The sequence below is a fragment of the Atta colombica genome, unplaced genomic scaffold (genome assembly GCF_001594045.1).
Source record: "Atta colombica isolate Treedump-2 unplaced genomic scaffold, Acol1.0 scaffold35, whole genome shotgun sequence".
Classification (NCBI taxonomy): domain Eukaryota; kingdom Metazoa; phylum Arthropoda; class Insecta; order Hymenoptera; family Formicidae; genus Atta; species Atta colombica.
Window position 1 is genome coordinate 1,007,815 of NW_017259459.1, and position 13,222 is coordinate 1,021,036.

General features: G+C 30.1%; 1 protein-coding gene across 1 annotated transcript; it reads right to left on the reverse strand.

Annotated features, from left to right (window-relative positions):
* Positions 1 to 4,618: 4,618 nt before the first annotated feature.
* LOC108690676 lies at positions 4,619 to 12,426 on the reverse strand. Its single transcript, XM_018198081.1, has 13 exons — positions 12,240 to 12,426; positions 11,102 to 11,758; positions 9,941 to 10,603; positions 8,785 to 9,459; positions 7,679 to 8,335; positions 7,300 to 7,491; positions 7,009 to 7,140; positions 6,741 to 6,839; positions 6,405 to 6,521; positions 6,139 to 6,234; positions 5,829 to 5,945; positions 4,883 to 4,999; positions 4,619 to 4,748 (listed from the first exon to the last, which is right to left on the reverse strand). Exons 1-13 carry the CDS (start codon positions 12,353 to 12,355, stop codon positions 4,619 to 4,621), a joined length of 3,768 nt encoding a protein of 1,255 aa, XP_018053570.1. The 5' UTR covers positions 12,356 to 12,426.
* Positions 12,427 to 13,222: the final 796 nt, after the last annotated feature.

The following is a 13,222-nucleotide window of genomic DNA, read 5'->3' on the forward strand; positions in this document are numbered from 1 at the left end:
ACCAGGCCAGGCGGTAAAACCTTGACAAATCTTGATGCTCGCCATGAAGGATAGAGAACAGGAGATCGAACTTATACTATATGGACGAAGCCATCAAAAAGCATGGTCAAAAGTGATCATCTGAATTAGTTCGATCTAGATGTCGCTTTCGTTCCACGACACCATCCTTGCAGTAGATCATATTAGTTTTACAAAGTTTTAGGTTGAAAATTAAGTGGTTAAGTTTTAGGTTGAAAGTTAAGTGGTCTGGCCAAAAATAAGAAAATTTCATATGGCCATCAAATTAGTGAAGAGATTCTCGAGGCCACAATTCATATAATTATATTGGGAGTACAAATTAGTTCGGTCCGTTTTTTGTGTTCAAAAATGCATTTATTTTAAAACAAAATGAATGAACAATTAAAGCATTGTCCATCGCTGCCTACTACTTTTTCCCATCCCTCAAGCAATTTTCGAATTTCAATTCCATCTCGAAAAAATGACTCGTCTTTGGAGGCCAATTTTGGAGCCAATTTTCGATTTCTGCGAAAGAAGTGAACTGGTGACTTGTTGCATCCTTCGGAACAACCAGTAATCAAAAGGAGCAATGTCCGGAGAATACGGCGGGTGCGGTAAAACATCCCATTTGAGTGTTTCCAAATATTTTTTTACGACTTTAGCGACATGAGCGCCGAGCGTTGTCATGAAGAAAAATAACTTTATCATGTCTTTGCTCGTATTCCGGCCGTTTTTCTCGCAATGCATAGCTCAAACGAAATCAATTGTAACCGATACCGATCGCCCGTAATGGAATCGCCAGGTTTCAGCAGCTTAGTAGTAAACAAGACCCTTTTGGTCCCACCAGATATAGAGCATGATCTTCGAACCATGAATGTTCGGCTGTGGTGTTGATATTGAGGTCGATGGCAACGACTGATCGGGCTTAGCGTAGTATTTTTTCTTCTTGGAGTTGTCGTAGAATATCCACTTCTCATCTTCAGTCACAATCCGATGCAAAAAACCTTTTCTCTGTTGTCTTTGAATCAGTTTTTCGCAAGTAAAAAATCGCCTTTTAACGTCTCTCGGTTTCAGTTCATAAGGCACCCAATTTCCTTGTTTTTGAATCATTCCCATGGCTCTCAATCGTACAGAAACGGCTTGTTGAGTTACCCCCAATGATTCTGCAAGCTCCTTTTGCGTTTGACTCTGATCTTCTTCGAGTAATGCCTCTAATTCTTTGTCTTTGAATTTTTTTGGCTGTCCAGAGCGAGGCTTGTCTTCAACGCTGAATTCTCCATCCTTGAAACGTCGAAACCATTCCCTACATGATTTATCAGTTGGAGCAGTGTCACCATAAACTTCGACAAGCATTCGATGGGCTTCAGCCGCACTTTTCTTCCAATTAAAGCAGAAAATCAAAACCTCCCGCAAATGCTGCTTGGTTAACACAAAATTCGACATTTCAAACACAGTAAAAATCAAGGTTTTTATATGAAACTCAAAACGATATAAACTGAATATTATTAGCAGATGTTTAACCTCTCTGAAACCGCCAAAATCAGCTGTCACTATGAACCATTCACAACAGCTGGAGCCATCTTTAGGGAAACGGCCCGAACTAATTTGTACTCCTAATAAATTATAATGACGCGTGTATGTTCGTTTCGCGATTGTAAGATCGGATTCACACGTTGACGGAAAAGCAGAAGCCAATAAATCGGAACTCGTGGCTCCTGCACACTGGACCCAGCAAAATGTGATGCGGTAGCCAATAAAGCTCCTAACATGTTCATTGGTTACCGCGTTTTAAGCTCTTGCACACCAGCACGATATGCGACGCGCAACATCCAAGTTATCTTCACTCAAATATTTATGTATCATTTTATCCTTATTCACTGAATGTTAAACAAGGATAAATGTGTAAGTTTATGTGTATGTGTATGTTTTGTTACATATATCAAGGTATAATATATAAGGATACCAATCAAGAAACTTTATTCCTACGATGAAAAGTGAAAAGTAAAAAAATTTTATCATTGAAATTAATGGAGAAATTTTTCACCTTTTCATTTTCCATCCTAGGAATAAAGTTTCATGATTGATCCCAAAATCACATTTTTTAATTAATTCTGCTTTTTGTGTAGCCATGCACAACTCGACTCATTTGCGAGAAATGTTCAATTTCGTTCAATTTTTGCTACAACATTGCGATACTTGGAAAAATTATATATATGCTTATTGAATTTTTTGGAAATTGGAATTTGTGTTCGAAAATTTATCCAGGTGCACCCATGTATTAAGGGTTAAATACAATAGGCATAGGGAACAGGGAATAACGAGCTGTCCAATCAGAGCTCTGGGATATAATATCGAATTTACATACCAGAACTCTGATTGAATGGCTGTAGAACAGTCGAAGGTTCCAGTATGAGAGTCACTCGAAAGAATGCACTGCGAGGACCCCCGCAAGATTGAAAGGGTTCAGACGCTGATTTCGGATGACCCAGGGCAATCATTGCGAAAATTAGCATCGATTATTGGTGTAAGCGAGCGTCGAATTGCCGAGGAAGACCATCGATACAAATCGTACACATTAAAGATATGATAGATATTCTCTGAGGTTGTCAGGACAAGCCGAGTTGCTCGCTTCGGCTCCCATTCTAGTCTCCCAACAGTCCAGATTTAAATTCCTTGGATTACTACATATGAAGCGTAATTGAAAGGGGTCACAAACAAGTTTCGGCATCTAATGTGACATCATTAAGGACTGCTATTGAAGCAGCATTCGTCGGCATGGACAGCGCTACATTACAGCGTGCGCTTTAGATTGAGAATAGAGGTCATCATTCAAGCTAATGGGGAATCGAATAATTGTGTTCTACAGGGATCCCCCAATGTAAAAGGTTTTTTTATAATATTTAATTTTTCATTAAAAACATTTTGTTTCAAGAAATTGTTCGATTTGTCCGGATTTTGATGAAGCATCCTACACACACACACACACACACACACACACACACACACACACACACACACACACACACACACACACACACACAAAAAATAAATACTACTACTAAAAATATAAAAAAGAATTTTTAATAAGTATTAGATTTAATAATATTTCATATTAATTTAAATACAAATGCGTGAAAATAGTTTCTGAGCTGTGTTAACTAATGTGTTAACTAATGTTATTTACATTTATTAAAATTGAATTATTTAAGATGGAGAAGTAATATATATTTTTCTATCTTAAATGATGTAATCTCAAATAATATAAATAACATTAGTTAACATATCGTTCAGAAACTTGTAAAAACTAATATATTTGTATGGCTATGCGCGCATAGGTTTGAATATTTTCACTACTAGTCACGTGACGGCTTTTAGTTCCGTAATTTCAGTGCCACAGTCCCAAGCGGCGCTAAGGGGCCGATCCCCACTTCTACCAAGAAAATTTGAATCCATTTCAATTCATTTCAATCCATTCTCGTTTGCTGGATAATACTTCTATATTACTAACGTCACTTAAAAATTAGCAAAAACACCATGGTGCAGATGATATCTACCTCTCACTTAGATAATGTATTTGAAACCTTCAATATGTATGCGCGTATTTCTAATCAATCTTATTCGCATGTATGAAAAGTCCGATTATTCTCTATTTTTCTGTCTTTGCACACCTCTCAAAAAAGATTGCGTTAGCAATATAAGAGTATTACCATATATATAATAGTCTCCTTTATAAATACAGGAATTTTTGTACATTTTTATATACATTTTAACAAAATTCAAACGACATTTTCACTGATGATTTTAAGCATTACTAACTGTAAAAAACTCGTCTAAATTAAATTATTTTTAGTCTCTAATAACGTTATTGATGATAAGTAGATGATGCTTTTCTCATTATCACATTAGTTTCTTTCATTCTCATATCCGGTTTCATAACATCATAGCAGAACCAATCACGGATCGAGTCAGCATTGGCTGATTTCAATTTTTAGGATCTCTATCCCCTTAACTAATGTTTTTAATATGTTTTAAATGTTTTTTTTATACTTTACTGTTTAAAGTATATTTGAAATATTGAAACATTTAAGAAGAAACACAATGTGTTTTATTAAAAAAAAAAAAACCTACTAGTCTTTACCAATCCTGGTTATAGAAAGTGAAAGTTGTAGTGTGTAAACCCAGCAAACGAGAATAGATTGAAATGAATTTAAATGAATTCAGATTTTCAGAAATATTGATTCACGAATGTTAAAATGAATGCTTTTCAATTTTGAATGCATTTTTATTCATTTATAGGAATTGCACGAAGCATATCTCTATGCCTTTCAATCTAAAAATAATATTAACTTTTTCTGTGTATGCACGCATTGTGAATACTGTTCAATTCAAAATTTTGAACAGTGAATAAGAAATGCAGTTTTTCAACCCAATTGCATCCAATTAAATCTAATTGAATTCAATTGAACCAAAAAAAAGTATTCGCTATTTAAAATACGCATTTGGATAGAAAAAAATTTCAATCCATTTTAATCCATTCTCGTTTGCTGGGAAGGTTTCCTCTAAGCAGAACAAAAAGTCATGATGATATGAAAATGACATCGATATATCAATAAATTTGATTTTATTGATTTTTATGATTTCCAGGAGCTTGCAAAGTTGTACCGTCATTATGAGAATTTGTAGTCACATTTTCTGCTGCCACGAATTGATGCATTCTGTGCACGTTACTAACATTAGTTCCTTCTTGAAATCTTAAATAGCCATTCGTAATATAATATTGATAAATACTATCTTTCGAGAGCTTTCTTACTGTAGAACTTTGAATCACGAATTTTGATATCACTGCTATCAGTAATACTTGACATATTGAAATAATAATACATACCTCTGTTGATCTACTTGATATCCAAGAGTTTGCCAGTTTGTACCATCATGAGAAAAACTTACATCCGAAACATCACGAGCAAGGGATACTATGTTATTCATGTCATTTCCTTCAGAACTTCATATATATTCATTAGTAAATATTATTTAAGTTGGATATAAATGTAACATTTGAAATTATATTTAAATGTTGACTCAACTTTATGAAATTTATATATTTCAATGTTACCCAGTAAACGAGAAGGAATTGAAATAAATTGAAATGGCTTCAGATTTTCAGAAATATTGATTCACGAATGTTAAAATGAATACTTTTTAATCCTGAATGCATTTTTATTCATTTATAGGAATTGCATGGAACATATCTCTATGTCTTTCAATCTAAAAATAATATTATCCTTTTTTATGTGCAAAAATACAAATTGTGAATACTGTTCAATTCAAAATTTTGAATAGGAAATCCAGTTTTTCAATCCAATTGCATCCAAATCTAAATCTAATTGAATCCAACTGAATCTAATTAAATAAAAAAAAAAATATTCGCTTTTAAAATACGCATTTGGATAGAAAAAAATTTCAATCCATTTCAATCCATTTCCGTTTACTAGATAATTGCGTTAATTATAATAGAATATATTGGTATTTCAAAAAGAATAAAATATATCGATATTAGTATTATTTACCTTTGTTGATCATCTTGATTTCCAAGAACATACCAATATGTATTTCCATCATGATAACTTGTAGCCATATTTACTGGTGCTACGTCTTGCTGCATCATTCTATATACATTATATTATTTTAATGTTAGTTTTTCTTTCTTGAAATTTTGAATATCTATTCGTGCAGACATTGACAGTTAATTAATTTTACGAGAGCTTTTTTTCATAGAACTTTGAACCACGAATTTTGATATTAGTACTTGACATTAAATTAGTAGCTCGTACCTCTGTTGATCTATTTGATATCCAAGAGCTTGCCAATTTGTAGCATCATGACGAGAACTTACATCCGAAACATCATGAGCAAGGAATACTGTATTATTCGTGTTATTTCCTTCAGAACTTGATATATATTCATTAGTTAATATTATTTAAGTTGAATATAAATATAACATTGAAATCATATTTATTAAATATTTCACTCAACTTTATGTAGTCTATATCGTTAATCGTTAAATGTTCAATTTTGTTGTTTATAATAGAATATACTAATCTTTCAAGAAGAATAAAATATACTGATGTTATTATCATTTACCTCTGTTGATCTTGATTTTCAAGACCATGCCAAAATGTACCTACATGATGATAACGTGTAACCATATTTTCTGCTGCTACGTCTTGCTGCATCATTCTATATATATTATATTATTTTAACGTTAGTTTTTCTTTCTTGAAATTTTGAATATCCATTCGTGCAGACATTGACATTTAATTAATCTTTCGAGAACTTTTTTTATCATAGAATTTTTTAGGTCACGAATTTTGATATTAGTAACACTTGACATTAAATTAATAGCATACCTCTGTCGATCTATTTGATATCTAAGATCTTGCCAGTTTGTATCATCATGACAAGAACTTACATCCGAAACATCATGAGCAAGGAATATTGTGTTATTCGTGTTATTTCCTTCAGAACTTAATATATATTCATTAGTTAATATTACTTAAATTAAATATTACTTAAATATAATAACATAGAAATTATATTTATTAAATATTTCACTCAAATTTATGTAGTCTATCGTTAATCGTTAAAATATTCAATTCTGTTGTTTATAATAGAATATACTAATCTTTAACTATACTAATCTTTAATAAAGAAAAATAAAATATATTGATGTTATTATCATTTACCTCTGTTGATTTTCCTGATTTTCAAGACCATGCCAAAATGTACCTACATGATGATAATGTGTAACCATATTTCCTGCTGCTACGTCTTGCTGCACAATTCTATATACATTATATTATTTTAACGTTAGTTTTTCTTTCTTGAAATTTTGAATATCCATTCGTGCAGACATTGACAGTTAATTAATTTTCCGAGAGTTTTTTTATTATAGAACTTTGTGGCACTAATTTTGATATTAGTAACACTTGACATTAAATTAATAGCACGTACCTCTGTTGATCTATTTGATATCCAAGAGCTTGCCAGTTTGTATCGTCATGATGAGAACTTACATCCGAAACATCATGAGCAAGGAATACTACGTTATTCGTGTTATTTCCTCCAGAACTTGATATACATTCACTAATTAATATTATTTAAGTTGAATATAAATATAACATTGAAATCATATTTCACTCAAATTTATGTAGTCTATATCGTTAATCATTAAATGTTCAATTGTTTATAATAGAATATACTAATTCTTCAAGAAGAATTAAATATACTGATGTTATCATTTACCTCTGTTGATCTTGATTTTCAAGATCATGCCAATATGTACTTTCATGATGATAATGTGTAGCCATATTTTCTGCTGCTACGTCTTGCTGCATCATATACTCGCTATTATCTGCAGCATCTCCTTTTTTAGATCTCGAATTTTTATTTATATGATAATGAGAGTCAGATCTTAAATTATTTATTCCTGTGTTGCTATAAAATATGTTAATAGTGTAATTGCTGCAATTATTGCAACTTACAAAATATTTTACCGATTGCAAAACGTTGAAGTAAATTAAGTAATATACTATAATAAATTTGTAATATATTTAATGTATAAATTATGTATTTATAACTTTAGAAAAAAAAAACATTAATATTTTTATTGTGTAACAATTACCTTTGTTGATCTTGATTTCGAGGAGTTTGCCTATTTATATCATCATGATGGAAGTTTGTATTTTCAGTGGCTATAGACTGTTGTGTCATTCTGTTCATTTTATTGTCTTCAGATTCTTGTCCAGATTTCAAAAGTTGAGTCTTATCAAAACAATTGTGACGTATTAAGACATCTATTCCGTAAAATATGTCCTTTTCAATATTGCAACGTTTGCACCGTGCACTAAATTCTTCTTCTTGAATTTCGAAATATTGTGATAGCGACTTATATGCAATTTCTTTTTGTATAGCAGCTCTTATTTCTTGACTATGTTTTTTTCGCAAATGCGACTTTAGATTTTGTATATTTGCTTCATGACGAATATTCTTACAAAATTTACATTTTCCTTTGTAAAAGTCTATTTTGTCAAAATATTCCCACACCAAGTCATTGTTGTTTTCCCATTTTAAACGATCTTCTTCGGTCCATATTTTGTGCTTATGGTATAAATGTCCTTTTATCATTCTTATCGTTCTACATGAATTTTTAGTACTATCATAATAAGTTTTATTACAACTATCTATTTCGCACTTTACAGTAAAATTGTCTAATTTAACAACATGTTTCCACACCCAATTGTCTGATCTTCTTCGAGCCGCACAGAGTCGCGATGTGTTACTAAATGCGAAATACCGATTAAAACAAGAAAAATATTCAGAGAAGCAGTTTATAAAAGAATGATAGAAAAGAAAGTAAAATATGTAATTTTTATTAGTATATAAAAGTTAATGTATCTTTCAGTTCAATAAGAATCATGTAGTTTAATTGCTATTTATTCGATTTTTGTCGTCAATCAATCAGATTAAGATTATTACTATATATTTTACACGTCTTGACTTAAAAATAAAGTTTAACAATAAAAATTGGTTCATAAAATTTGGAAATATTTCTTGACTTTTTTACTACAGACTATTACAACAACGTTTATCATCGTTTATTATAATAAATGTTGAAATAAATAGATTAAATTGAATGATATGCTAAATATTTAATGCATGTTAAAGTAGATGATATATTAATAATTTAAGAAAAGTGAAACATTAACATTTGAATTACATAACAATTACCTTTGTTCATTTTCTCGATTTTCAGGAGCTTGTTTATTTATATTATCATGATGTGAACTTGTACTGGTATTTTCATCGGCTATAGATTGTTGTGTCATCCTGTTCACATTATCTTCAGGTTCTTGTCGAGATTTTAAACGTTGATTCTTATTAAAACAATTGTGACGTATTAAGACATCTGTTCCGTAAAATATGTCCTTTTCAACATTGCAACGTTTGCATCGTGCACTAAATTCTTCCTCTTGAATTTCAAAATATTGCGATAGCGACTTAAATGAAATTTCTTTTTGTATAGCAGCTTTTATTTCTTCACTATGCTTTCTTCGCAGATGCGACTTTAGATTTTGTATATATGCTCCATGACGAAAATTCTTACAAAATTTACATTTTCCTTTGTATAAGTCTACTTTGTCAAAATATTGCCATATCAAGTCATTGTTGTTTTCCCATTTTAAGCGATCTTCTTCAGTCCATATTTCATGCTTATGATATAAATGTACTTTCATCGATTTTATCAATATACTTACATTTTTATGTTTACTATAATAAGTTTGATTACATTTATCTATATTGCACCGTATAGTAGAATTGTTTAACTTAAGACCATGTTTCCACACCCAATTGTCTGATCTTTGTCGAGCTGCCGTTATATCCTCACACTGTCGCGATGTATTACTAAATATGAAATATCGATTAAGCCAAGAAAAATGTTCAGAGGAGCTGTTTAGGAAAGATTGATGATAGGAGAGAGAGTGAAATGTGTAACTTTCATTAATAAAGATTATAGATTGAATTTTCCAATTTAGTAAGAATGATATAGTTTAATTCTTAATTAATTATTCGATTTATGTTGTCAATCAATCAATCAGATTAAGATTAACATTATATATTTTCCAAATCTTGACTTGAAAATAAAATTTAACAAATGAAAATTAGTATAAGTTTATAAAATTTGGAAATATTTCTTGATTTTTTATTGCAGATTACGACAACACCGTTTAAAACCGTTTATTGTTGAGATATATATAATATATAGATTAAATTAAATAATATATTTAATTGTTAATGCGTATTAAAATGATAATGCATATATTAAATGATATATTAATAATTTAAGAAAAGTGAAACATTAACATTTTAATTACACAACAGTTACCTTTGTTTATTTTCTCGATTTCTAGGAGTTTGTCTATTTATATCATGATGTGAACTTGTACTTGTATTTTCATCGGCTATGAATTGTTGTGTCATACTGTTCACATCATTATTATCAGTTTCTTGTCGAAATCTTAAAGATTGATTATTTTTAAAACAAATGTGATGTATTAAAGCGTCTATTCCGTAAAATATGTCGTTTTCAACATTGCAACTTTTGCACTGTGCACTAAATTCTTCCTCATGAATTTTGAAATTTTGCGATAGAGACTTATCCGCAATTTCTTTTCGTACACCAGCTCTTATTTCTTGACGATGACTTTGCAGATGCGATTTTATAAGTGATACATATGGTTGACGAAGTAAACGATCACAAAATTTACATTTTGCTTCGTATAAGCTTACTTTGTCGAAATATTGCCATATCAAGTCATTGTCATTTTCCCATTTTAAACGATCTTCTTCATTCCATATTTCATGCTTATGGTATAAATGTGCCTTTATCATTGTTATCATTTCAATAAATTTACTTCTTTTGCCAATTTTATAAGTTTGAATACAACTTCTGCACTGTACAGTAGAATTATCTAATTTAAGATGTTGTGACACCCAATTGTCCGATCCTTCTAGAGCTGCCATTAAATCCGCACAGTATCGTGTGTTACTAAATACGAAATAAAGATTAAGCCAAGGAAAATTCAAAGAAGCTGTTTAGAAAAGATTAATGATAAGAGAGAGAATGAAATATATAATTTTTCATTAATAATGATTATTGATTGAATCTTTCAGTTTAGTAAGAATCATGTAGTTTAATTTCTATTTATTCGATTTCTGTCGTTAATCAATAAGATTAAGATTAACATTTTATACATTTTTATACATCTTGATTTTATATTTTATACACCTTGATTTAAAAATAAAGTTTACATGAAAATTGGTACAAGTTTATAAAATTTGGAAATATTTCTTGATTTTTTACTGCAGACTACTACAACATCGTTTATCACGGTTTATTGTAATAAACGTTGAGATAAATAAGTTTAATTAAGTAATATACTTAATTGTTAATGCGTATTAAAATGCAGATGTTACATTGAAAACTTAAGAAAGTGAAATTTAACAATTGAATTTAACATTAACAATTTAATTACACAATAGTTACCTTTGTTCATTTTCTTCATTTCCAGAAACTTGTCTATTTATATCATGTGAACTTGTATTTTCATCGGCTGCAGATTGTTGTGTCATTCTGTTCATATCATTATCATCAAATTCTTGTTGAGATCCTAATGATTGATTCTTTTTGAAACAAATGTGATGTATTAAGGCATCTGTTCCGTAATATATGCCGATTTCAACATTGCAACGTTTGCACCGTGCACTAAAATCTTGCTCATAAATTTCGAAATATTGCGATAGAGATTTATCCGCAATTTCTTTTCGTACACCAGCTCTTATTTCTTGATGATGACTTTGCAAATGCGACTTTATAAGTGGTACATATGGTTGACGAAGTAAACGGTCACAAAATTTACATTTTGCTTCGTATAAGCCTACTTTGTCGAAGTATCGCCATATCAAGTCATTATCGTTTTCCCATTTTAAGCGATCTTCTTTATTCCATATTTCATGCTTATGGTATAAATGTGCTTTTATTATCACTATCATATCAATAAGTTTATTTTTTTTGCCAATTTTATAAGTTTGAATACAACTTTTGCATCGTACATTAGAATTATCTAATTTAAGATGTTCCCACACCCAATGGTCTGATCCTTGTAGAGCTGCCATTAAATCCGCACAGTATCGTGATGTGTTGCTAAATACGAAATATCGATTAAGTCAAGGAAAATATTCAGAGAAGCTGTTTAGGAAAGATTGATAGGAAAGAGTGAAATATGTAATTTTTCATTGATAAAGGTTATTGATTAAATCTTTCAGTTCAATAAGAATTATATATTTTAATTTCTACTTATTGGATTTCTGTTGTCAATCAATCAGATTAAGATTAACGTTATTTATTTTATACATCTTGTCTTGAAAATAAAGTTTAACAAGTTTAGAAGTTAGATTTTAACAAGTTTAGAAAATCGGTACAAGTTTATATTTGGAAATGTTTCTTGATTTTTTATTATATGCTATTACGATATCGTTTATCATATTATTTTAATAAACATTGAAATAAATAGATTGAATTAAGTAACTAACTTTTTCATGTGTATTAAAATATACATACAATATATTAATAACTTAAGCAGAGTGAAATATTAACATTTTATAAATTTTTTCATAACAGTTACCTTTGTTGATCTTCATTTCGAGGAGGTTGCCTATTTATATCATCATGATGGGAGTTTGTATTTGCATTTTCAGTAATTATAGACTGTTGTGTCCTTGGTTGTGTCATTCTGTTCATATCATTATCTTCAGGATCTTGTCGTAATCTTAAACGTTCATTTTCATCTAAACAAATGTGTATTAAGGCATCTGTTCCATAAAATATGTCCTTTTCAAGATTGCAACGTTTGCATCGTGCACTAAATTCGTCCTCTTGAATTTCGAAATATTGCGATAGTGACTTATTTGCAATTTCTTTTTGTACAGCAGCTCTTATTTCTTGACTATGCTTTCTTCGCAGATGCCACTTTAGATATGGTATGTATGCTTCATGATGAATATTCTTACAAAATTTACATTTTCCTTTGTACAGGTCTAGTTTGTCAAAATATTGCCATATCAAGTCATTATTGTTTTCCCATTTTAAGCGATCTTCTTCAGTCCATATTTCGTGCTTATTATATAAATGTCCCTTTATCCTTGTTATCATTCTACTTGTACGTTTATGATCAATTGTATATTTATAAGTTTGGTCACAACCATCTATATTGCACTGTACAGTAGAATTGTCTAATTTAAGAATATGTTTCCGCACCCAATTGTTTGATCCTTCTAGAGCCATTACATCCGTACAATATGTGTCACTAAATATGAAATACCGATCAAGCCAAGGAAAATATTTAAAGAAGTTGTTTAGGAAAAGTTGATAATAAAAGAGAGAGTAAAACATATAATTTTTCCCTAATATATAAAAATTATTGATTGAATCTTTCAGTTAAAAATCATATTATTTAATTTCTATTTATTCAATTTCTATTGTGAATCAATCAGATTAGGGTTAATATTATATTAGGTGTAGTAAAAAGAAATCCATTATTTTTCCATTCAATTTCATGCAAAAATAATGGATTTCTTCTTTTTACTACACCTAATATATTTGACACAT

Coding starts and splice junctions, on each gene's coding strand:
- LOC108690676 (XM_018198081.1), bottom strand. CDS start 12,355: ATGAACAGAATGACACAACCAAGGACACAACAGTCTATAATTACTGAA. Junction 7,492..7,678: donor CGAAATCAAGATCAACAAAG/GTAATTGTTACA, acceptor CATATTTTATAG/CAACACAGGAATAAATAATT. Junction 6,522..6,740: donor AATCAGGAAAATCAACAGAG/GTAAATGATAAT, acceptor ATATATATTAAG/TTCTGAAGGAAATAACACGA.